Source organism: Lampris incognitus, chromosome 6, assembly GCF_029633865.1.
Source record: "Lampris incognitus isolate fLamInc1 chromosome 6, fLamInc1.hap2, whole genome shotgun sequence".
Taxonomy (NCBI): domain Eukaryota; kingdom Metazoa; phylum Chordata; class Actinopteri; order Lampriformes; family Lampridae; genus Lampris; species Lampris incognitus.
Genome location: NC_079216.1, coordinates 65,568,829 through 65,593,812, shown reverse-complemented (window position 1 = coordinate 65,593,812; position 24,984 = coordinate 65,568,829). Strand labels below are relative to the sequence as shown.

The 24,984-nt window shown below is 48.0% G+C and overlaps 1 protein-coding gene across 1 annotated transcript in view; it reads right to left on the bottom strand.

Annotated features, from left to right (window-relative positions):
• Positions 1-8,379: 8,379 nt before the first annotated feature.
• The window catches only part of LOC130114638 (voltage-dependent calcium channel subunit alpha-2/delta-1), a 116,538-nt gene continuing 99,933 nt past the window's right edge, over positions 8,380-24,984 (bottom strand). Inside the window, exons 28-41 of the mRNA XM_056282499.1 lie at positions 23,787-23,868; positions 23,040-23,102; positions 22,395-22,498; positions 21,767-21,859; positions 21,124-21,191; positions 20,966-21,004; positions 19,908-19,979; positions 17,386-17,538; positions 17,186-17,238; positions 16,299-16,354; positions 15,935-16,064; positions 14,572-14,684; positions 12,953-13,035; positions 8,380-8,583 (exon numbers count right to left, since the gene is read on the bottom strand). Of these exons, the coding sequence (XP_056138474.1) occupies positions 8,380-8,583; positions 12,953-13,035; positions 14,572-14,684; positions 15,935-16,064; positions 16,299-16,354; positions 17,186-17,238; positions 17,386-17,538; positions 19,908-19,979; positions 20,966-21,004; positions 21,124-21,191; positions 21,767-21,859; positions 22,395-22,498; positions 23,040-23,102; positions 23,787-23,868 (1,313 nt within the window). The remainder of the gene's footprint in view (positions 8,584-12,952; positions 13,036-14,571; positions 14,685-15,934; positions 16,065-16,298; positions 16,355-17,185; positions 17,239-17,385; positions 17,539-19,907; positions 19,980-20,965; positions 21,005-21,123; positions 21,192-21,766; positions 21,860-22,394; positions 22,499-23,039; positions 23,103-23,786; positions 23,869-24,984) is intronic.

Below are 24,984 nucleotides of genomic sequence, written 5' to 3'. Positions count from 1 at the left end.
GAGTTGTTTGATGCGGCGCTTGCATCGCGCTGCTGCAGAGAGAATGAGATCACAGTTGTAATTAATTATCAGCCCGCGACTCCTCAAACACAAACTTGTGACTGATAACGTGAGAACTCTGACAGGGACTCCGTCATCGAGCAACGGTGACAAACATGTTAGCATGCTGGAGCGTTTGTTGTCTCAGGCAACATCGACTCCCCCCGCTTTTTCTCCCCCATTGTACTTGGCCAATCACGGGCGCTGCACGGCGGCTGCCCCCCTGCCCCTAGCCACACAGCTAGGATGGGCTAAATGCAGGGGAAGAATTTGCCTGCGAGGATCAATAAAGTAATAAAAAATAATTACCCCACTCTTCCAGTCGCCGCTCCACTCCCTCTGCTGGTCCGGGGAGGGGCTGCAGACTACCACATGCCTCCTCTTTTCACCTGAGAGTGAGGAGTTTCACCAGGGGGGGACGTAGCGCACGGGAAGATCAGGTGCCCTGACCGACCAGAGGAGGCGCTAGTGCAGTGACCAGGACACATACCCACATCTGGCCCCACAGACACGGCCAAAATTGTGTTTGTAGGGACACCCGACCAAGCTGGAGGCAACACAGGGATTCGAACCAGTGATCCCCGTGCTGGTGGACAACGGAATAGAAGACCACCATGCCACCCTGGACGTCCAGGAACGTTGGCTTTTATCATCCATCCATCCATCCATCCATCCATCCCATCCATCCATCCATCCATCCATCCATCCATCCATCCATCCATCCATTATCCAAACCGCTTGTCCTGCTCTCAGGGTCATGGGGATGCTGGAGCCTATCCCAGCAGTCATTGGGTGGCAGGTGGGGAGACACCCTGGACAGGCCGCCAGACCATCACACAGGGCCCACACACACACACACACACACACACACACACACACACACACACACACACACACACACACACACACATAGACAGACATTCACAGCTAGGGGCAGTTTAGTAGCTGATTCACCTGACCTCCATGTCTTTGGACTGTGGGAGGAAACCAGAGCACCCGGAGGAAACCCACACATGCAAACTCCACACAGAGGACGACCCGGGACGACCCCCAAGGTTGGACTACCCCGGGGCTCGAACCCAGGACCTTCTTGCTGTGAGGCGCTAACCACTGTGCCACCGTGCCGCCTGGCTTTTATCATCATGTTGTAAAATAGCAAAACACCATCACTGTCATGAGATGTGTGTACTTATTGTTTGTTTTCCAGTCCAGGCAGGTCATGGCTGCTTTCATATGAGATCCTAAGATTTGCCTGCACACTTGTGATGCAGACAAGCTAAACACACACACACACACACACACACACACACACACACACACACACACACACACACACACACACACACACACACACACACACACACACACACACACACACACAGTACATGAAAGACGGGAACAAATGCGGCTCGTCCTTCAGCGGTGCTTGTGCGCGGCTTTCATTGGAGGAAGGATACCATGACATGTTTGCTCTGACCCCTGACCCCGCCGCTAGAGCCAAGAGAGCTGTTCGGACATGACAAAAATAAAGAGGTGCACCTCAGGTCATAACAATACGACACTTTTATTGTGAATATATTATATCTGCACGATAATCAACACCATTTTATAAACATTAGTTCTTCTCTTTCGTACAGTAAGTATTGTAAGTGTACAAATGTATACAAAATCCATTCAGGCTAGTCAAGTTCCACAAAAAGAGTAGTTTATGTATTAAAGCACAATCAGATATCCAGGGGGCACACACATGCCTGCACACAGACACGGACGCCGCCCGGGGTTAGAAATAAGTCAACACACGACTCTGGTAGGCAGGCATCACCTGAACACTCCAACACCCTTCGGTCACCACCAGGACTCGCTGGAGAGAGGGGCTGCACGGGGTCTGACCGCTCCGGGACCGGCGGTCCAGCTAAGGCTACACAAACGACGGCAGCAAAAATAAAAGGATGACTATTGAGACACGGCCCTCTCCAGCAGGCCCGGTGCGACCCGAGGGGACGCGGGCAGCGTTCCAACACAGAACAGGCTCGTCCCGTGGACGCTGCAGCGTTTGGACACCGAGCCTCCGGCGTCCGCCTCACAGCACGTATAGAGCAACACGAAGAAGAAACGAGCATCGGGGAGGATGGAGAAAACGAGGAGACAGTCTTCTCGATACGCTGACCTCATTCACGAAGTCAGCTCGGCTCTTGACTCTGGCGACCCGGAGGCGGGTCGGAAACGGGACTAGGGGCTGGCCGAGAAGCGTTGGGGGCACGAGCTCAAGTCCGATTCAGGAGCGGGTCGGTTAACGTCGCAGAGGGAACTGTGATCCCGGTTTCACATTAAAACGTGTTTTCTCTTGTCTGTGCCGTATGCGCCGGCTCGACTGCGATGGATCCGGCGAGGTGATGTGTTTGCGGGGGGGGGGGGGGGGGACGCCTTCTGCTGCACTATACCAAACACCAGCATAGAGGCGTACGTGAGAAGAAGACAAGTGGGATGCATTGGTACATCATTCCAACAACAGACCGACTGTTAGAGCTACTTAGGCACTGGGAATTTGGTGCATCAAATCAAGGACCACCAAAGCTGTCAGACCAAGTACAAACATGTTGGCGATTGTGTTAAGGTGGTAGATTAAGGTGGTGCATTAAGGTGGTAGATTAAGGTGGTAGATTTTAGTTGCAGTTGATCATATGCATGCTGTCTGACTTTCCATCCATCCATCATCCAAACCGCTTATCCTGCTCTCAGGGTCGCGGGGATGCTGGAGCCTATCCCAGCAGTGATTGGGCGGCAGGCGGGGAGACACCCTGGACAGACCGCCAGTCCATCACAGGGCCCACACACCACACACACACACACACACACACACACACACACACACACCTAGGGGCAATTTAGTGCGGCCGATTCAGCTGACCTACATGTCTTTGGACTGTGGGAGGAAACCGGAGCACCCGGAGGAAACCCACACAGACACAGGGAGGACATCCAAACTCCACACAGAGGACGACCCGGGACGACCCCCGAGGTTGGACTACCCCGGGGCTCGAACCCAGGACCTTCTTGCTGTGAGGCGACTACGCTACCCGCTGCGCCACTGTGCGCCCCTCTTTGACTTTATTCGCCCCCCTCTTTTTTCTCCCCAATTCACTCTTCCGAGCCGTCCCGGTCTCTGCTCCGCCCCCTCTGCTGATCCGGGGAGGGCTGCAGACTACCACATGCCTCCTCCCATACATGTGGACTCGCCAGCCGCTTCTTTTCACCTGACAGTGAGGAGTTTCACCAGGGGGACGTAGCGCGTGGGAGGATCACGCTATTCCCCCCAGTTCCCCCTCCCCCCCGCACAAGCGCCCCGACTGACCAGAGGAGGCGCTAGTGCAGCGACCAGGACACATACCCACATCCGGCTTCCCACCCGCAAACCCGGCCAACTATGTCTGTAGTGACGCCTGACCAAGCCGGAGGCAACACGGGGATTTGAACTGGCGATCCCCGTGTTGGTAGGCAACGGAATAGACCGCCACGCCACCCGGACGCCCCCTTATTGATCGATTTCTGCATGAACTATGACCAACAACTCTGACCAATCAAATGTCCGCTACCATGTGTGAGTCCATACATCCTCAGGTCTGTCAGTAGTATTGGGGACGACACCTTTGGTCACTTAAACAGGGCAACACCGAGTACTGCTGCAGCCCCACATCTACAGGGATGTGTGTTATAACCTAGCTTGTGTGTAACCTGCCTTACATATGTGTACATGTATAGTCCTTGGTACTGTATAAAGCTTTGGTGTCAGAGTACTGGTGTTGTTTTTAGCTCGGTACAGAGCTCATGCTGCTACACTACAACACCTAGTATGTTACTCACCGCTAGTTTACTTTCAATAGAAAATAAAATCATCGTAAACAAATAAACAGTACAACAAAAGTTTTTTTTTTTTTCCACAGCGGCAATTGTCTGCCTATACGCTTCGAGTATAATGATTCATATGCAGTAAATATCATAAGCAACAAACAATACGGACAGCGGCACAGATGCTCGCTGTCAGTGGACATACAGTCTTGGAATACTATTCGGTTGGCATAGTGGAGTAACTTCTCAACGTCCGCTCGGCTGAGGGCGAGTAAATCATGGAGTTTAAGTGATGAGGCAGAATTAAAGGGTTTGGTTAGACCGTACTCTTGCACCATAAGACAGTGTAAAGTATTCTACCACTGGACAGAGTGGGGGTGAGCATGGCGGACGGACTCTTGTCCGCCCCTGAAAATGGGGAGGAGGAGATGAATGAGCACCCTTTGGCATTGGAGAATGGGAGAAGAGCTCCTCTTACATACTGGCAGTGACTTGACAAATCAACATGATCAATGATGGACGGTGACGGTGTGCTTTAAAAAATAAAAAAATATAAATAAAAAATTAGTCTTACTACAAATGTTCGGGACACGCCCTGGAAAAGATGAGGTTGATGGGACTGTTTGGTGGACATTTGTGGAGAGGGAGGGTGATGCTGGTGTGCGTGTCAGGGTCATGAGTGTTGCGAGGATGTGACGAGCCACGTTAGCAGCAGCTGGACCCAAAGCACGAGTCCTAGAGAGGAGCTCAGGCAGGTCCCAGCTCCACAGTCGGAATCATCCTCCTGTTGGGAAACATCAGTTGTCATCCAGTTAGTTACCGAGTAAGATACTGAATAAGACAAACAACTGCTATCCATTACTTCATGTCTCTATCGTACTGTAGCGGCCCTGTGATGGATTGGCAGCCGGTCCAGGGTGTCTCCCCGCCTGCCGCCCAGTGACTGCTGGGATAGGCTCCAGTATCCTGCGACCCTGACAGCAGGATAAGTGGTTTGGATAATGGATGGATGGATCGCCGCAAAGAGAAATGTCACTTCCCTTAAATTGTCAGACTACTACTACTACTAATTTTGGCTGCTCCCTTTAGGGGTCGCCACAGCGGATCATCCGTTTCCATCTCTTCCATCATCCATCCACCCGTTATCCGAACCATTTATCCTGCTCTCAGGGTCGCGGGGATGCCAGAGTCTATCCGAGCAGTCATTGGGCGGTAGGTGGGGCGACACCCTGGACAGGCCCCCAGGCCATCACACACGCCACACACACACACACACACACACACACACACACACATACACACATACACCCGGGGACAATTTAGTACGGCCGATTCACCTGACCTACATGTCTTTGGACTGTGGGAGGAAACCGGAGCCCCCGGAGGAAACCCACGCAGACACGGGGAGAACATGCAAACTCCACACAGAGGACGACCCGGGACGACCCCCAAGGTTGGACTACCCCGGGGCTCGAACCCAGGACCTTCTTGCTGTGAGGTGAGCGTGCTAACCACTGCGCCACCGTGCCGCCCCCTATCACATGATATTATTTGATTTCCTCTCCCTCTAAAAATCCTCCTACACGTTATATCCTGTCACCTTTTGGGGTTTAATTGGGGTATTCTAGACTCTAGACCTGCTCAATCTTTTGGAAAAGGATTGTGTAGTCATTAGTATCTGCCTGCATGTGTGTAGCGGCTCTCTATTTGATGCTAGTGTTCAGGAAATCCGTGCGTGCCCTCAGCCCAAGAGGAGAAGGTGGGAGCGTACTGTACTGTGCAGAGTCCAAAGGCAGGAAAGCGATGCGGAGCTTCCTCTGTTTACCCCAGTGAGAATATGGACTGGCCTGGACACACACTCACTTCCCATGCACTGCTCAGGGAGGCGGCGAGAGACGGAGGGAGGCAGCGAGAGACGGAGGGAGGCAGTGAGAGACGGAGGGAGATAGAGAAAAAGGCTGTGGCCTACTTTCACTCTGTTCATCCACTTTGTTGTTACTTTCCTTTGCTTCTCAGCCCACCCTCTCCATAAGATATATACACACACAGACCTGAGCCACTGGTGTCAGACCAGAGCTGAGGACTGTGTGTGTGTGTGTGTGTGTGAGAGAGAGAGAGAGAGAGAGAGAGAGAGAGAGAGAGAGAGAGAGAGAGAGAGAGAGAGAGAGAGAGAGAGAGAGAGAGAGAGAGAGAGAGAGAGAGAGAGAGAGACTGAGTGTGACTGAGTGAGAGAGAGACTCTTACCCTAGCCGAAACATGACAATAAAAGGCTAGGTTCACACAGCTACGGGAAATACGATGCTAAATATTTAGATGTCTATTATGAAGCAGTTCAAAGCAGGGAGGAGATGTCAGGCGCTCCCAGGAGGTTTGTCCTTCTCGCCTGTGTTGATTTAAGGATCGAGTTCCACTTAGATTATTTACAAGTATTGGCGCTTGGCAAACGATAAGCATCTATCTGTTAAGGAATTAAAATTTTCACTACATTTCACTGATGTATTAAATGAAACAACTTGGTGTGAGGGGGGGGGGTTGCATTTCAAAATGTAGATTTTTTTTTTTTAATTAAAAATTGTTTTGGAAAGAAATTCAGGAACAGGCAATAAACTCCAAGATTCTGAAAATATATAATTTCAATATGGTACATCCAAAAGTTTGACTGGGGTATTGTACATACATACATACATACATATATATATATATATATATATATACACACACACACACACACATACACACACACACACACACACACACATATACCGATGAGCCAAAACATTATGACCACTCACAGGTGAACTGAATAACGTTTACCGTCTCCAAACAAGGGCACGAGTCAAGGTGTGGGTAGATTAGATGGTAAGTGAACATCAGTTCTCGCAGTCGACGTGTTGGTACGGGAGACATGTGCGGGAGTAAAAAGACCTGAGCCACTTTGACAAGGACCAAATGGTTATGGCCGGACGACTGGGTCAGAGCATCTCCGAAACGGCAAGGCTTGTGGGCTGCTCCCGGTCAGCAGTGGCGAGTACCTACCAACAGTGGTCTGAGAAGGGACAAACCACAAACCGGCAGGCAGCAGGGTGCTAGGCGCCCAAGGCTCATCGATAAGTGAGGCCAGCGGAGTTTCCCGTCTGGTCTGAAGCGACAGAAGATCTACTGTAGCAAAAGTAATTGAAAATGGTCATGATGGTTATGGGAGGAATGTGTCATAACACAGTGCATTGCACCCTGCTGCGTATGGGTCTGATAGCTGCAGACCAGTCGGGGTGCCCATGATGACCCCTGTCCACTACTGAAAGTGCCTACGATGGGCACACGAGCATCAGAACTGGACCTTGGAGAAGTGGAAGAACTTCGCCTGGTCCGATGAGTCCCGTTTTCTTTTAGATCACGTGGATGGCCGTGTAAGTGTGCACCGTTTTACCTGGGGAAGTGATGGTACCAGGATGCACTGTGGGAAGACGACAAGCCGGTGGAGGGAGCGTGACGCTGTGGACAATGTTCCGCTAGGAAACCCTGGGTCCAGCTAGTCATGTGAACATCAATTTGACACGTACCACCTACCTAAACATCGTTACAGACCAGGTAAACCTCTTCATGGTAATGGTATTCCATGATGGTATTCCTCTTTCAGCAGGAAAATGTGCCCTGCCACGCTGCACACATTGTTCGGGAATGGTTTGAGGAACATGATGAAGCGTTCAAGGTGATGCCCTGGCCTTCAGATTCCTCCAGATCGCAATCTGATTGAGCATCTGTGATACGTGCTGTACCATCAAGTCCGATTCACAGCGGCTCCACCTCACAACTTGCAGGACTTGAAGGCTCTGCTGCTAATGTTTTGGCGCCAGAGACCACAGGACACCTTCAGGGCTCTTGTAGAGACCATGCCTCTATGGATCAGTGCTGTTTTGGTGGCACATGGAGCATATTAGGCAGGTGGTCATAATGTTTTGGCTCATCAGTGTGTGTGTGTGTGTGTGTGTGTGTGTATATATATATATATATATATATATATATATATATACACACACACACACACACACACACACACATACACATACGTATATAAGATCAATGATACTTACAGTGTGCTGTTGTAATTGGTGATCTACTACTACTACTACTACGACTACTACTGTAACTGCTGTTGTAATCGGTGATGCTGCTTTGAAACTAGCTCTAAACCTGATTCTCTTGTCTGTTTCAGTCACAGAGATTATGTACCCAACACAGAGTACTGTAATTTAAAATATCAAGTGCTTGTAAGATAACAGAGCACAGTTTTATTGAGCTACTGCCTTCTCTATTTCAACATGTATATACCTATTTTTACAGATACATACATTTTGCATGAAAATAAAATGGCAGAAACGGTGGCCAAATTGTTCGTCAAACAGATTTAGTAATTTATAACAGAACCTATAGCAGGCAGAACATTTGCTTCTAACTTTAAAAACTGAATTTAAACCAGCTGATGTGATGATAGTTTTATTGCTCAGTCCGATTGTCATTGCCATGACCCAGATCCAATGAGTATCCACACACCGACTTGTGGTTAGCAGCTACTTTCAAAACAGCAAGAGTGAAGTTGTGCGGGGACACTAACCCTGAGCTCAGCATCAACACCATTACCAGCAAGGGCAGGGTGGGACTCAGTCCAGAGCCTCTGCTGATTGGACAAAGGGGCTCATCCTACCATGACGGACAAGCGTAGTAGCCATTTGGATGCAAAACCAGGCAGCAAAACAATGGCAGATGATACATACGTGAAAAAAATATATAAAACTAATGAAGACAAACATGAACAGAGAAGCAATAATGACATGGAGGGTCATTCCAAGCATTCGGTGCCATTTGAGTCCCTACAACATACCATGGTATATTTTGTGTTAAAATGGGCTAATACTTATTCCTAAAAGCTTGTCTGACATGGTTAACCCCCTCTGCCATATATCACAGTACCCAGGATCAATTGAATTTAAAATAATTACTCTAACTTTAGCAAAAGTAGGCTAAACTGCCATGTTTAGCCTACTTGTGCTAATCATGCCAGTTCAACTTCAGTCACAAATATATAAGTAATAGAAAACAAACAAAAGATACGTTTTTCATTGTTGTTTTACAGCCTTATTTACAATATCCCTCACCAGATGTTATTTGTTGTCAATAATATGTTTTTAATGCTATTAAAATAAGTTTTTAAACCGTCCCCCGTTACTCTGTTTAAGGTCCCCTGAACACACCCTGACTATTCCTCTAGTCACATGACTCAGCAAGTAGCACACATTTCTGGTGGGAAAATCATCTACAAGAAGCAGAGTATCACTTTTTAATCAAACTTTTACTTTTTCAATGACTTAGAATGCTTGACTGATGCAGTAAAGCATAACATGTCCACCCTGTTATGCTTATTTATAATGGAAACCGATCATTTTTTGCAACTTTAAAAATATGGTTAATAAATATGTTAAAAATCTTCCTCAGTTGTTAGCAAGTGCTAGCTTGCTTTTCATCACGAGCGGCAACGGCCGACGTTAGCATAAAATGTCCCCTGTTACCGTCCACCCTGTTATTGTTTTGTACGGTAACAGGGTGGACACACAGTAACAGGATGGATGTAAGAGGGCTAGATGAATAAGTGTTTCCAGCATGTGTCTCCCCGCCTCCCGCCCAATGACTACTGGGCTAGGCTCCAGCATCCCGCGACCCTGAGAGCAGGTTAAGCGGTTTGGATGATGGATGGATGGATTATGCATTTATGTGTTATATACTTATAAAGATTTGTTAAAATGGTATGCATATATTTATAAAGTGAGTAGGAGCAAGACAGAATACATATAAAGGATTAAAAAGGATTACATTTATAGAGCACTTTATCTAGACACCCAAGGCGCTTTACAGTGAAGGGGGGAAACTCACCTCAACCACCACCAATGTGTAGCACCCACCTGGGTGATGCATGATAGCCATTTTGCACCAGAATGCTCACCACACATCAGCTTGAGGTAGAGAGGGAGGAATCATTGAGCAAATTAAACGGGGGAATGATTAGGTGGCTAGATGAATAAAGAGCCAGTTTGGGAATTTTACCAGGACACCGGAGGACCCACTACTCTTTGCGATAAGCACGATGGGATCTTTAATGACCACAATGAGCCAGGACCTTGATTTGCATGTATGAGAGGGAGGACAGCGAAGTTGTGATGGTGAGGATGCAAGCATAGATGTGATGAAGGCATATAAGTTTAAATACTTGGGGTCAACTGTTCAAAGTAACAGGAAGTGCGGAAGAGAGGTGAAGAAGAGAGTGCAGGCAAGATGGAGTGGGTGGAGAAGAATGTCAGGAGTGATTTGCAACAGAAGGGTACCAGCAAGAGTTAAAGGGAAAATTTACAAGATGGCAGTGAGACCAGCTATGTTATATGGTTTGGAGCAGTGGTCACCAACTCTGCTGCTCCTGGAGAGCTACCGCCCTGCTGGTTTTCACTTTAACTCTAATTTAACACATCTGATTCAATTACTCAAGGTCTTGGTAAGCAGGCAATCAGTAGAATCAGGTGTATAAAGTTAAGATTGGAGTGAAAACCGGCAGGATGGTAGCTCTCCAGGAGCAGGGTTGGTGACCACTCGTTTGGAGACAGTGGCACTGATGAAAAGACAGGAGATGGAGCTGGAGGTGGCGGAGTTTAAGATGCCAAGATTTTCATTGGGAGTGACGAAGAAGGACAGGATTAGGAACGAGTATATTAGAGGGACAGCTCAGGTTGGACGGTTTGGAGACACAGCAAGAGAGGCAAGATTGAGGTGGTTTGGACATGTGTGGAGGAGAGATGCTGAGTACATTGGGAGAAGGATGCTGAATATGAAGCTGCCAGGGAAGAGGAAAAGAGGAAGGCCAAAGAGGAGGTTTATGGCTGTGGTGAGGGAGGACATGCAGGTGGCTGGCGTGGCAGAGGAAGATGCAGAGGACAGGAAGAGATGGAAACAGATGATCTGCTGTGGCGCCCCCTAACGGGAGCAGACAAAAGTAGTAGTAGTGGGTATGCACATATTTGTCAGGGAATGGCACCACTGTCTGCTGCAGAAAAGCAGTGGCGCTACAAGGCACCTCAGGATGCAGACCCTGAAAGAAGGTAGCAATACGTGAATAAAGAGGATGGGTGGAGAAAGGACAGATAAGAAGGAAGAAAAAAAAAGAGTCAGAACTCAGTGAAAGAGAGAAGAGAGAAAGAAATGGTGAGAGAGGAAGAAAAGGCTTAGGGATAGTGCCAGAGCTAGGACAATGATCACTCCTCCTCAAGTCCAGACAATCCCCCAGAGCCAGATGGTGAACCCTACTCAGGAATTATCCTGGAGGTTGAAGATGATGTGCGAGTAAAGTGCATACCCAAGGATGGGATCGAGACGTTCTACTGGCTAAGTCCACAAGAGGATATTAGCTGGTACAGGGATGTCCGTCCAGCTGGAGAAGACAGTGTGGAATTTGTTAGAAAAACACCTGCGTTGCTGGTTTGTTAAATAGCTTGCAGTTGCTGAAACATCTAAAAAAGTTCTTGATGTTTCTTTTGGGTGTGTAGTACATTTGATGGTTGAAGTTTGGTGTGGGTATAGGTCTTTCTGTGTGTGTGTGTGTGGGGGGGGGTTAATGGTAATACTGTTAATGTAAATGTTTACATTATTAACGTTTATGTGAAAATTAAATTAACTGCCTTTCTTTAATGAAATGTGTTGTTCACTGGTGTGAGGTCCCCCCTATTACATCCTGTACAACTTGTTTCTCGTCTGTCCACCCTGTTACCTGTGTGCTTTTTGATAACAATTAAATAAAATCAACAAATATTCCGCATGTCTTTGTGGTTACTTGCAGGGAATTAATTGGCAAAATGAAATCACTTAAAAATGGGGCCAAATTCCATTGAAATTTTTTATTCTAAAAGAAATGTGTGGAAATTACATTGTGCCTTAAAAAAGAACACGTCTTTCAAGATAATGCGTGTTTATGAATACTTTGCTAAAATATATTTCAAGGGTAAAGTGAGGGAAATTTTAGCGTGTAGAAAATGTACATATTACAATAACTGTGCATTCAAAACACATTTATAGAGACGACAATGTCCTGTAACAGGGTGGACATTTGGCCCATGTCACATGCGAAGAATTTAGTCAGAGTTAACAGACAATAATATCTTCAGCTGGACCATGTGTGTGTGTGTGTGTGTGTGTGTGTATTTTTATATATATATATTATTATATTATATTTTATTAGCCACACGACCAAGCTTGGTGGAATTTATTGGGTTTTTTTGAGGGGGGGGCGCTTTTTCTCCCCAGTTGTATCTAGCCAATTACCCCACTCTTCCGAGCTGTCCCGGTCGCTGCAGACTACCACGTCTCCTCCCATACATGTGGAGTCGCCAGCCGCTTCTTTCACCTGACGGTGAGGAGTTTCACCAGGGGGCTGTAGCACATGGGAGGATCACGCTATTCCCCCCAGTTCCCCCTCCCCTCTGAACAGGCGCCCCGATCGACCAGATGAGGCGCTAGTGCAGCGACCAGGACACACACCCACATCCAGCTTCCCACCTGCAGACACGGCCAATTGTGTCTGTAGGGACGCCCGACCAAGCCGGAGGTAACACGAGGATTTGAACTAGCGATCCCCATGTTGGTAGGCAATGGAATAGACTGCCATGCTACCTGGATGCCCCTGACCAATATGTAGCTCTTAGAGTTTAAGAAGCCCTCCCTCACATGAAATAATACATCATGGAAAATTTAAAATTTTGTGACAGAGAGGAAACCAGGCTGAGATGGCACCGAATAGTAGGAATGACCCGGACACATAATTCGCCCGTAAGAGAATGAGAAACAACACATAATATGATGACAAATAAAAGAATGGATTGGAAGGGAAGAAGAGGCAGCAACCATTGCTATGCATGATAGAAGCGCACTGCTGCAGAACAGACAGAGGTTGTTGAAGGCCAACCGTGAAGCGTGGCTAACAGAGAGGTTTCCAGCCATACGTTTGTGTACACATGCACGTATGTCTATGTCTTACATTTTCATCGTTGTCAAAACACACATCCGGTCCTTTCCTGTACCTGGGGTTCTGAGCCAGCTCACATGGATCCGGGCCCTCAGCTGAACACACAATCAGGAAAACACAATCTACCGTAGAGCCAGCATTATTTAAAAAAAAAAAATCCCCCCTTTTCCCCCCAGTTGCATCCGGCGAATCACCCCAGTCTCCCGAGCCGTCCCGGTCTCTGCTCCACCCCCTCTGCCGATCCGGGGAGGGCTGCAGACTACCACATCTCCTCCGATACATGTGGAGTCGCCAGCCGCTTCTTTCACCTGACGGTGAGGAGTTTCACCAGGGGGACGTAGCGCGTGGGAGGATCACACTATTCCCCCCAGTCCCCCCCACCTGAACAGGCACCCCGACCAACCAGAGGAGGCGCTAGTGTAGCGAATTGTGTCTGTAGGGACGCCCGACCAAGCCGGAGGTAACACAGGGATTCGAACCAGCGATCCCCGTGTTGGCAGGCAACGGAATAAACCGCTACGCCACCCGGATGCCCAATCCAGCACTATTTTAACGGCAATAGTTAAATGAGCCACTTGCACTGACTCTTAATTTTCCAGCCAAAAAGCCTTAAGTTAAGCTGAGCGGGCTCCAGACGCAGATCTGAGCCACGGCTACGCCTTTATCGACACAGCACACTGAGTCGGCTTCACATCGAGACAAAAGTCCAAAATGTTTTCATTTTTGTGTGTGTGTGTGTGTGTGCGTGTGTGTGTGTGTGTGTGTGTGTGTGTGTGTGTGTGTGCGTGCGTGTACGTGAAAAAAGATGAATAGGAACGCTTCTCCAGTTACTCGTGTACGAGGGAGAGAGACTTTAAAAAGGCAGCGTCAACCAATAAATATTACATGAAAGTCTTGTAAACCCATTTGAGTCCAATCCACAAAACGACGGCGTATAACATAACTTACAGCCATGTAAAAGAAGATGTGATTAATTACGGGGATATTTTGGCCCCTCGTCCCAAACACTACAAATATAGCCCGTTAATATAAACACTGCATGTTCGGGGCGATGCCTGACTTTATCTTCATCATTAAGCCACCTCATTATTATGTGCTCGGTCGGCTGAACTGGTGTATGCGGGTGTATGTGGGTCTGTGTGTGTGTATGTGTATATGCTCGTGTCCTCATTAGCGGCATGTTCAACAGCAGGCCCCTATTGTGGCCCCGCGGTGACCCCTGAAGATGACACTTTTACTGTTACACCAGCAGGAAGCTAAAGTCAAAGACACATCTGTCAAACACATTGCTCACACACACTCACACACACACGCACACACACACGCAGAAATGTACACACAGCTCCTCTTGACCTTGATTCAACTTGATGGGAACATGCGGCACAGATGAATTTAAACAAAGAAATCTAATCTGGGCGAAACACGAGCTGGGCTTTCATATGCCGCGCATCTGGTTTACTGTTCACCTGTGAACGTTCAGGGGACCTCCTGCACGCCATTTAGGTGTGTGTCCTTGTAACCGTAGTTTAACGCCCACAGTCATATGGGTGATGGATGGAGGGGCCGGAGAGTGGAAGGGAAGTGCATCTGTCTGCATGGTTTTTTTCTTTACAAGATGAGGGAAAGGATACAGGGCTGTTCGGCCTGTCGTAGCGGTCTGGGGTCACATGACAAACACATCGCCCTGGCATCGGTGATCAGGAACACCAGGTTGGTGTTGGGCAGCTTCTCAGCGCGATACATCCTGAAACACACACGCACAAACACACACAGAATCGGGGAATCAGGAATACTTAATCTGTCATCTCAATGCCCCAGCTCACGGCAGTGCAACACAAAGACAAAAACACATCCAAGAACTACAACAACACACATACCCAAACTAACACATATATCCAACTAAACAAAAAAATCACTGTCCGAGGGAACGAATGGTAGCCAGGATGACGGTCAGAACCGCCGGTCTTCATGGGCTAGCAGTTAGCTTAGCCTGTCCCCCTCCCCCAGCGGATCCAGCACCAGCTCTCCCAGCCATCAAACGAGGACAAAACTTAGACGCAGACGTGGACAAAGACAAAGACACTATGTGGACGGTACTGGGTGAGGCCGCCGCAAATGTGAATTCGTGCCGCCATCTTCCCACACCGGACAGACATTCATGCACACACACTTCCATCCGCCATCAACTGAGGAGAGTGTGCACTTAGCATCCCTGGATTACTGTGATAATGTCTGTGCCGTTCCAGTGGCCACACAAACAAAGTTAAATCATACAAGTGCAGGTGCACACTTAATAGGCACACGAGTATATGTGCACACACACACACACACACACAAGCACACACAGCTCATATATGCCCCGTCTTCATAGGCAGCCTAGTGGTCGTTTCAGTTTCTGTGTCAACAGTCGTTAACAGGATAGAAAAGCAGCAGGCACGTGGGGCTCATAACAGCATGTAACACTAGCTGCACACCGCTGAAGAAGACAGGCGGGAGAGAGAGGCTAGAGCAAATCAAATGTGCAGTGGTGCATGAGTGCGTATATCAATGAGGTTGAAGTTTGGCCAGGGATTGAAGGAAGACCTGTAAATTAAAGACGTTTAGTGCTTTCCCTCGCTCTTCCGTCCACTGACAGATCAAGGTGATCTGTCTCCGATCACTGTTACACAACAGCTGCCTGGACTCAGGCTTGAAAACAGAGAGGGGCCGTGCAGGAACTAACCCCGTTTTGAGTAATCCCTACAGATTGTTAGACATTGAGGATGCACAGTTGTCTAGGAAGTGGACAGGAGGTGGTTCGTCTCTTGCACTTCAGCAGCACACACGGAGTAAAAACACAAGGGCACTAGCATGCATATGAACTCTGTTACAAGTGACTCAGACACACAACCCGGAGTGGGGAAGGCCCTCACAACTCACAGGCACAGACAAAAACAAACACAAAACGCATGAATAATGACACGCATGTACACACACACACACACACACACACACCTCGAGCAGTTTCCACAGTCCAGTACACCTGCGTACGATCTTTCGTCGTTGTCAAAGAAATACTGCGTCTGCTCTGTGATGCAGCTCTCCTTAAACATGGCGTCTGATATGTCCTCCTCTGCGGACTCCACTGGAGAGACAAGACAAGAGGCGTTACTCTTGAGAAGTGGGGGACGGTTTAACACTAGAACAACCGGGATTTCACCGCGACCTAAAACGACCACGGGCGGTCAAAATGACTGCCTCGGTCGTTCTAGTGTTAACGGGAGGAAAATACATATGCCGAAGGACGTATATGACTCCCTACATGATTTCTGAGGACAGCTGATGATTGTAGTTCACAGTCACAGTTTTTGTTACTCACCTGCCTCTAGAAGGTTGGGGAAGAGAAGACCGAAAAGGAGCTGCTGGAGTACTGACCTAAACAGTGAAAAGCAGAGATAATGAGTCAGACCAAGTGAGTCAGTAGATCATATGCCACTATCTGACAACTGACACTTGCTCGAGGATAGCGTCATTGCTCGTCATTGCCGTGAGATGAAACTAGGCAGACGTTCTATTTCCATATGGCAGGTCATCATGCAGGTGGACAGTCATACATTACGAGATGATGTAATGTTACACAACTGCCCTTGTCCTAGACTGACCTCACCCTCAACATAGCACACAAGCTCACTCACTCCCTTCGACAGTCTGATGCTACAATACAAACCTAGCCCCAATCCCATTAACACATTTAATTAACAGTAAAATAACAGCAAGATACACAGATATAATCTGGGTAGCGTAGCGGTCTATTCCGTTGCCTACCAACACGGGGATCGCCGGTTCAAATCCCCGTGTTGCCTCCGGCTTGGCTGGACGTCCCTACAGACACAACTGGCCGTGTCTGCAGGTGGGAAGCCAGATGTGGGTATGTGTCCTGGTCACTGCACTAGCGCCTCCCCTGGTCGGTCAGGGCACCTGTTCTGGGGGGGGAGGGGGAACTGGGGGGAATAGCATGATCCTCCCATGCGCTACGTCCCCCTGGTGAAACTCTTCACGTTCAGGTGAGAAGAAGAGGCTGGCGACTCCACATCTATTGGAGGAGACATGTGGTAGTCTGCAGCCCTCCCTGGATTGGCAGAGGGGTTGGAGCAGCGACCAGGACGGCTAGGAAAATAGGGTAATTGGCCGAGTACAATTGGGGAGAAAAAGAGGGGAAAGAAGCCACAAAAAAAAAAAGATACACAGATATAGAAGAACACTCACCAGGCAGCACTGGATGCCCACCAGCCGATACTGAGCACCTCAGCTACGGTAGGCTGGAGAGACACAGCAAAGCAACATCAAATACAGACTTCACATTCCAAAATTAGAGTCATTCACAATTAAAACACCTCAGTGTGTCTCCATTTAATCAAGTGTGATAGCAAGTGGTTGGTGTCTGACTATGTGAGTGATTCTCTAACCACATAGACTGAGCGAGGCCCCGCTGCTGCCTTGCTGTCTTTCTCCGGGTCGCAGATCGACTGGTAATCATAGGTCTTGTTAAAGGAGTACAGAGAAGTGTTGACCAGGTTGATCATGAGAACAGGGTCCACCTCGCCAAAGAACTGACCTATCTGGAAACATGCACGCATGCCAGACAAAAATTCATGCATTCAAACAAACACACAAAACACAATTTAGTGGGAAAGTCGATAAAACCAGAGTAAGGAGGTCCCAGAAAGTTGAATCAGTTCATCTGGACACAACGTTTAGTGGGAGAAACGTTTCACCATCATCTAAGTGACCTCTTCAGTCTCAACTGACTGCAGGTACCCCACCCTTATAAACAATACAGTGGCATAACGACCGAAACCGACATATGGTTTCATATGCAAATTGCTGTGGCCATCAACTAGAGTTAAAATGGCCATGTGTACTACTCACAGAGGGTTGGGGAATAGTTGGAAGTCACAGCACTGTAAGCCTAAAAAACAGGCTGTGGTATAAATACAGCTTGGGAAGACGGTTCGGCGGCTAAGCAACACGTGTGTAGCAAGTGGAGAGATTTCGGACTAATGGGGCCCATAGTGTGTTGTTCCAGGAGGGAGGCTAGCGGTGTAGAGGCTAGCAGCGTGTAAGTGCAGTGGGCCGGGGTAGGACCGAAGCAGAAGGCGGCAGTGTAGGCCTTCGATGCTGAGGTCAAATTAAATCCCTTGTCGAACGGAAGTCGGCATAGCTGTAACACGGTTAACGTGGTAATAAATCATCGCTTGCCATCTCACCAGCATGCGCTTGCAGCGTAAAGGGGCCGAGAGTACCAGGAATTGCCATCCAGACATCATTTCGGCGATTCACCCTGCCTCATCCTGCTGTACATGGTGTGAGTTACCTGCCCCATGTGGCCTGGCATTTGGATTTTTAGGTTTTTTGAGCCCCCCCAGTTCAGGGATGGTCTTTCCCTCTTCACATAGATGGCCTCTTTGACTCCCCATTCAAACCAGCGCTCCTCCCTATCAACGATGTGCACATCCTCATCCTTGAAAGAGTGGCCACTGGCCTGTAGATGGTGTAGACTGCGGAGTCCTGGCCTGAAGTGTTAGCTCTCCTGTGTTGTGTCATCCTCTTGGCCAGCGTCTGTTTAGTTTCCCCGATGTACAAGTCACGGGCAACCCCACTAAACGTTGCGTCCAGCTGAACTGATTCAACTTGTTGGGATTTCCTTACCTGGATTACTGAGCATGTACCATGACAGAGTAATGAAGAGTTTGTCAAAAACTTCTCTTAACACTACAGCGTTAGGTTCTACTGCCATGCAGAGTTAGCCAAAAACTCTTCATATTCAGCTTGGATATGAAATGTATTTCTTGCGATGTGAACAGGAGTTCAGAGGATGCTCTTCCGTTTGCTAGGAGACCACAAACTGCATGTCAAACATCATAACAGTAAAAAAGGGTCAAAAGTCAAACGGCAGATGTCCTCTCCTGACTGGTATGATATGTTTTAAAACCTTAAGTATCTCCACTATTGCATGAGGAGAGCTATAACCATAGTTATCATAGTGGAGGTACAGCATATGCACACACAAGTTATCCACTTCACTACATCTACCACAACTGACCAGAAACCTACACGGTCTTGCCTTTTGATGCTCCTCCTGTGCAAAGTGATTAACTGCTGTGGAAACATGGACGAACAGGGCACTACTGTCTTTTTTGGTTTTTTTGAATTTCCCCCCTTTTCTCTCCAGTTGTATCTGACCAATTACCTCACTCTTCTGAGCCGTCCCGGTCGCTGCTCCACTCCCTCTCCTGATCCGGGGAAGGCTGCAGACTACCATATGCCTCCTCCCATACATGTGGAGTCACGAGCCGCCTCTTTTCACCTGACAGTGAGGAGTTTCGCCAAGGGGACGTAGCACATGGGAGGATCACGCTATTCCCCCAGTTCCCCCTCCCCCCTGAACAGATGCCCCGACCGACCAAAGGAGGCGCTAGTGCAGCGTCCAGGACACATACCCACATCCAGCTTCCCACCTGCAGACACGGCCAATTGTGTCTGTAGGGACGCCTGACCAAGCCGGAGGTAACATGGGGATTCGAACCGGCGATCCCTGAGTTGGTAGGCAACGGAATAGACCGCCACACTACCCAGACACCCGGGTACCACTATCCTACAGGATCTTTCAAACAGTTTTGCGGCAACACATCATGCTTGTAACGTATCTGAGTCACAGGCTTGTTCCTCTGACTGCTATCAGTGACTGCTGGACTGGAGGTGACGGAGGTTACAAGACGGAAACAGGTGGAGTTGTGAAGGAAATACCGCACACATTTTGATTGCAAAGCACTTTTCTGACTTCAGGTGATTACAGATGTTCTGTCGTGATGATTTCCATCACTGGATTATCATGGATGGATTTTTAGACAGCAGACACAGAGATGTATTCCCACTGAGGTGGACGGCCACGGCTATAAGACAAAATGATTAGTTGCCACTAACTCACCAGAGCAATATACTCATCCTGATTGGACATGAGAAGGAAACCGCCATCATCAAGGATGACACAGTCAACATACTAGAGAGAGGAGGAATGGAAAATAGAGAAATGTTACTTTCAAATATGCTATAAATCCTCCATGAAACAGTATTACAACTTGAAATTAAAACAATAGTTCCAAAATACCGATGTAATGTCTCTTTAAAGTCAAGTCAATGTTATTTGTATAGCCCAATATCACAAATCACAAATTTGCCTCAAGGGACTTTAAGTATCCCCGTGACCCTGAGAGCAGGATAAGTGGTTTTGGATAATGGATGGAGGGACTTTTTTTTTTGGCGTTATCCCTGCTTTTTCTCCCCAATTGTATCCAGCCAATTACCCCACTCTTCCCAGCCATCCTGGTCGCTGCTCCGCCCCCTCTGCCGATCCGGGGAGGGCTGCAGACTACCACATGTCTCCTCCCATACATGTGGAGTCGCCAACCGCTTCTTTTCACCTGACAGTGAGGAGTTTCACCAGGGGGACGTAGCGCGTGGGAGGATCACGCTATTCCCCCCAGTTTCCCTTCCGCCCCGAACAGGTGCCCCGACCGACCAGAGTTGGCGCTGGTGCACCGACCAGCACACATACCCACATCCGGCTTCCAACCCACAGACACGGCCAACTGTGTCTGTAGGGACGCCCGACCAAGCCGGAGGTAAGACGGGGATTCGAACCGGCGATCCTCATTTTGGTAGGCAACGGAATAGACCGCTATGCCACCTAGACACCCCGGAATGGATAATTACATCAGAAGATAAGGTTTTCATATTATTATATAATAATAATAATAATAATAATTAAAATAAAATGTTATCATATATATAATATATAATATATATAAATAAAATGTTTTTGTTCACATCCAGCAATCATAATGTCAGGGTCAAAGCATTATATTTTTCAATCAGTGGATGTTTTATTTTGGAAAATAATTTTACAATTTCTTTATATTGTGATGATATTAAAAATCAATCTGTGACTGGTTCTTTAAATGATTAACTAGAATTATGTGGTATTACCTTATCATTTCTCAGACATCCACAGATTTCATCCTTGCACTACAAAGAAAAATTGAACCATATGACAACACATAAAAAAATACACTTCTAACAAGGGTTATCAGTGCACACTGTGCATATTATATAAATGGTGAAGGCATTTCCCAGAGCCTACTTACATTCGCTTTTAATGTTGCATTCATGAAGCTGTTCATCCAGTATGTAACATTGAGTTTTACTCCTACCACTGCAAAACAGAAGGCAAAGTGAGAAAACACACATCTTTTTTTTTCTTGGGGGGGGGGGGGCTCCCCCCCCCTTTTCTCCCCAATTGTACTTGGCCAATTACTCTATTTTTCGAGCCGCCTCGGTCGCTGCTCCACCCCCTCTGCCGATCCGGGGAGGGCTGCAGACTACCACATGCCTCCTCCCATGCATGTGGAGTCACCAGCCGCTTCTTTTCAACTGACAATGAGGAGTTTCACCAGGGGGACGTAGCGTGTGGGAGGAGCACGCTATCCCCCCCCCCCAGTTCCCCCTTCCCCCCGAATGGGTGCCCCAGCCAACCAGAAGAGGCGCTAGTGCAGCGACCAGCACACATACCCACATCCGGCTTTCTTCCCGCAGACACGGCCAATTGTGTCTGCATGACCAAGCCGGAGGTAACATGGGGATTCGAACCGGCGATCCCCGTGTTGGTAGGCAACAGAATAGACCGCCACGCTACCCGGACACCTAAAACACACATCTTCAATGACCGCTCTTTGTTTACATCACAGACATGATGACTTGGTGTCCAGCCTCATTGCTGGCAACACTGACCTGCTGGTTTGAGCTTGACTTCACCGATGCTGAGGTCCACAGCCTTGCTCACCAGAATACCAGACTCATAACCAGACTCCCTGCTTTCTGCATCTGTGGAGGACGGACAGGCGATGCAAGGGAGACAAGAAATGTAGCCGAGTTCAGGGAAATCTCGTCAGAAAGCTCGCGGCAGCCTCTGATGATTTGATTTGCGTTGTTTTGAAAAAGTCGCAGCAGATTGGTGGAAAATCCTTAAATTTTGAACCGTTGTATTTCACGTGTTCTTGTTTGGCGAGTGGAGTTCATGTAGCCGGTACATGTGTTAATGTAGTCAAAAGCAACAACCATTAAGTTACACTAAAGAGAGTTTGGCTTGCCCCGATGTCTGCTAGAGAGATCAGCGGAGAGGACGAGGAGCTTACACAGGGCAAGGGGGGGGGGGAGGGCGGAGATGACAGGCAGAAGATACAGAGGGAAGGGGAGAAGGATATGGTGGTCCTATCAGAGAGGCCTCTGGAGTGTCATTGTTGCCAGCAGGATCGGAAAGTTGTTCGAAGAAGGAGGGAAGGGTAAGCTTGGTGCCAGACCACATTAAGGATCCTCACACATAAAAAACAAAAAAAAAAACAAAATCCCGAAGACTTACTGTTGAAACACGGAGCAGTAAAAATATAAATTTCATTGTCTAGGGTCCTCTTGTAGAAGCTTGACTCGTAAGTTTCAGCATTCTCAGTCCACTCCTCGCCAGCACTGAAGGAGCAAATGAGACATTTATTACACAAAACACAGAAGTGATGTTTGAGATAGATCTATTTGAACTGTCTGCATCCAAAACCTTGAGTCAATCTTGAGTCGTGAAAATAAGACTCACACTCAAAGCAATGGATATATCACATGGACCTGGTCCAGTAAAAGCAAAAAGAGATTGGTGTTTCATAGTCGAGAGGCTTCATTCATCTCCAATTGAAATATTCTAATCAGCTGGAAAGCTGAACGTAGGACCAACGAAGTAGCAAAGGGGAAACATGAGAAAATGAGCTGATTCTGATAGCTGCATGCACTTGAACCGTTTTCTCCGCTGGGCTGTGGGAGACAGAAGTTCAACATGTCCGACTGTCAAGTGTCTGGGAAAATAACCCCGTGAAACAGACGAGAGGGGCGGCCAAAATTAGCTCAATCTAAGAGGATCATTTGTCCGTACCCATTTTCATCACACACGTTAACACCGTGAGATCTGCAGTGATAGCAACTACGCTGCGTCGCACAGCCAGAACAAACACAGGGAGCGTACCTTCTGGGATAGACCCTGGTGATTCCGCCGTCCGTGGCTACAAACCTGGCTGCAATCCCATCCCTGTGAACACGCAGCACAGCAGCCAATCAGATGTCAAAGCCCATCACAGACGAGGATGAAAACCATCATGTTGGAAAGTATGTGCCGTGTTTGTAAATGGAACATGATCTTACTGCGGGCCGACGCGGTGTGGACAAACTTACTGCAGACAGATTTTAAAACAAACCATTTCATTCTCACGGTACCTCGTCTCTGTAAAGTACAAGGTAGTATCGATGCAAAGAGGCGTTCGTCTATTTTGGTGTATGATGTGTGTGTGAGCATTTATTAGCCTTCATTTTTTTCTGTGTAACTTGAGCGGAACAGAAAAGTCCTACGCACAACTTCTTTCTGTCAAGTGGGCATACATACCGTGCAGCGAAACACACTGATCTAATTACTTAACTTTCTTCTCAAAAACATGTCTTGGCAAGGCTTGGCTGGGTGTGACACACTACGACTTGCCTTTAACATGTTTCATTAATTAAGTATAATCAAATCTACTATGGTAAAATACAGCTATGGTTCAGTTAGCCAATAAACAGCACATGAAATATTGGGTTCATTGCAGAATTATGAGCAGCGTCTAGGGAGAAAAATACTCCAATTGTGCAAAACAGAATGAAATAAGTGAAATGAGATGAAATTTGAAGAAATCAAGATCTACCCAATGTAACTTGTGGAATAGTTGGCAGTGTAACTCACAGTGTCTGCTCCTTCCAAAGTTTAACCAGTTCAGCTGTCAGCCCTGCATCCAAGATCAGTCTGCTCACCAAGGAGACATTACCTTGAGATTAAAAGGAAAAAAAAAATCCCAAAAACAAAAACCCAACTTTAACAAACACAATTTGTATTGGGCTTGAGTTACGATGGTGCCGCGTTAGGATGCAGAGGCTAGAGCTGGAGGCCGGACACAAGGGTAGATCTTTTTCTCTGGTGTCCTTCATGGTTCAAGATTGGCCCAGTTGTCACAGTAATGCTTTCCAACCCTTTAAGAAGTGTGTTGCTACAGTGCATCTTAACAACTGTCCCAAAGGTTTAGGAAAACATTATCTACTCTCTATCGAACTCCAGTTTAAGTCTTTTGTTGCCCAGAACAGGTTGCAAATGTGGTTTTATTCACTGTTTAAAAAAGTAGACTGGAAATATGCATGCACATGAAGCTAAAACACTTCCCCGGATAACTAAAAGTGGAAATGGGCGTCCGGGTAGCGTAGCGGTCTATTCCATTGCCTACCAACACGGGGATCACCAGTTCGAATCCCCGTGTTGCCTCCCACTTGGTCGGGTGTCCCTACAGACACAATCAGCCGTGTCTGTCTGCGGCTGGGGAGCCGGATGTGGGTCTGCGTCCTGGTTGCTGCACTAGCGCCTTCTCTGGTTGGTCCGGGCGCCTGTTCGGGGGGGAGGGGGAACTGGGGGGAATAGCGTGACTCTCCCATGAGCTATGTCCCCCTGGCGCAACTCCTCACTGTCCGGTGAAAAGAAGCGGCTTGTGACTCCACATGTATCGGAGGAGGTATGTGGTAGTCTGCAGCCCTCCCCAGATCAGCAGAGGGGGTGGAGCAGCGACCGGGACGGCTCAGAAGAGTGGGGTAACTGGCCATATACATCAATCCATCCATTTTCCAAGCCACTTATCTTACTTAGGGTCACGGGATGCTGGAGCCTATCCCAGCAGGCGGGGAGCAGCAGCAGACGGGGAGACACCCTGGACAGGCCGCCAGTCTAGCACAGGGCCGACACATTCACACTTAGGGACAGTTTAGTACGGCCGAGTCACCTGACCTACATGTCTTTGGACTGTGGGAGGAAACTGGAGCACCTGGAGGAAACCCATGCAGACATGGGGAGAACATGCAAACTCTACACAGAGAATGACCTGGGATGACCACCAAGTTTG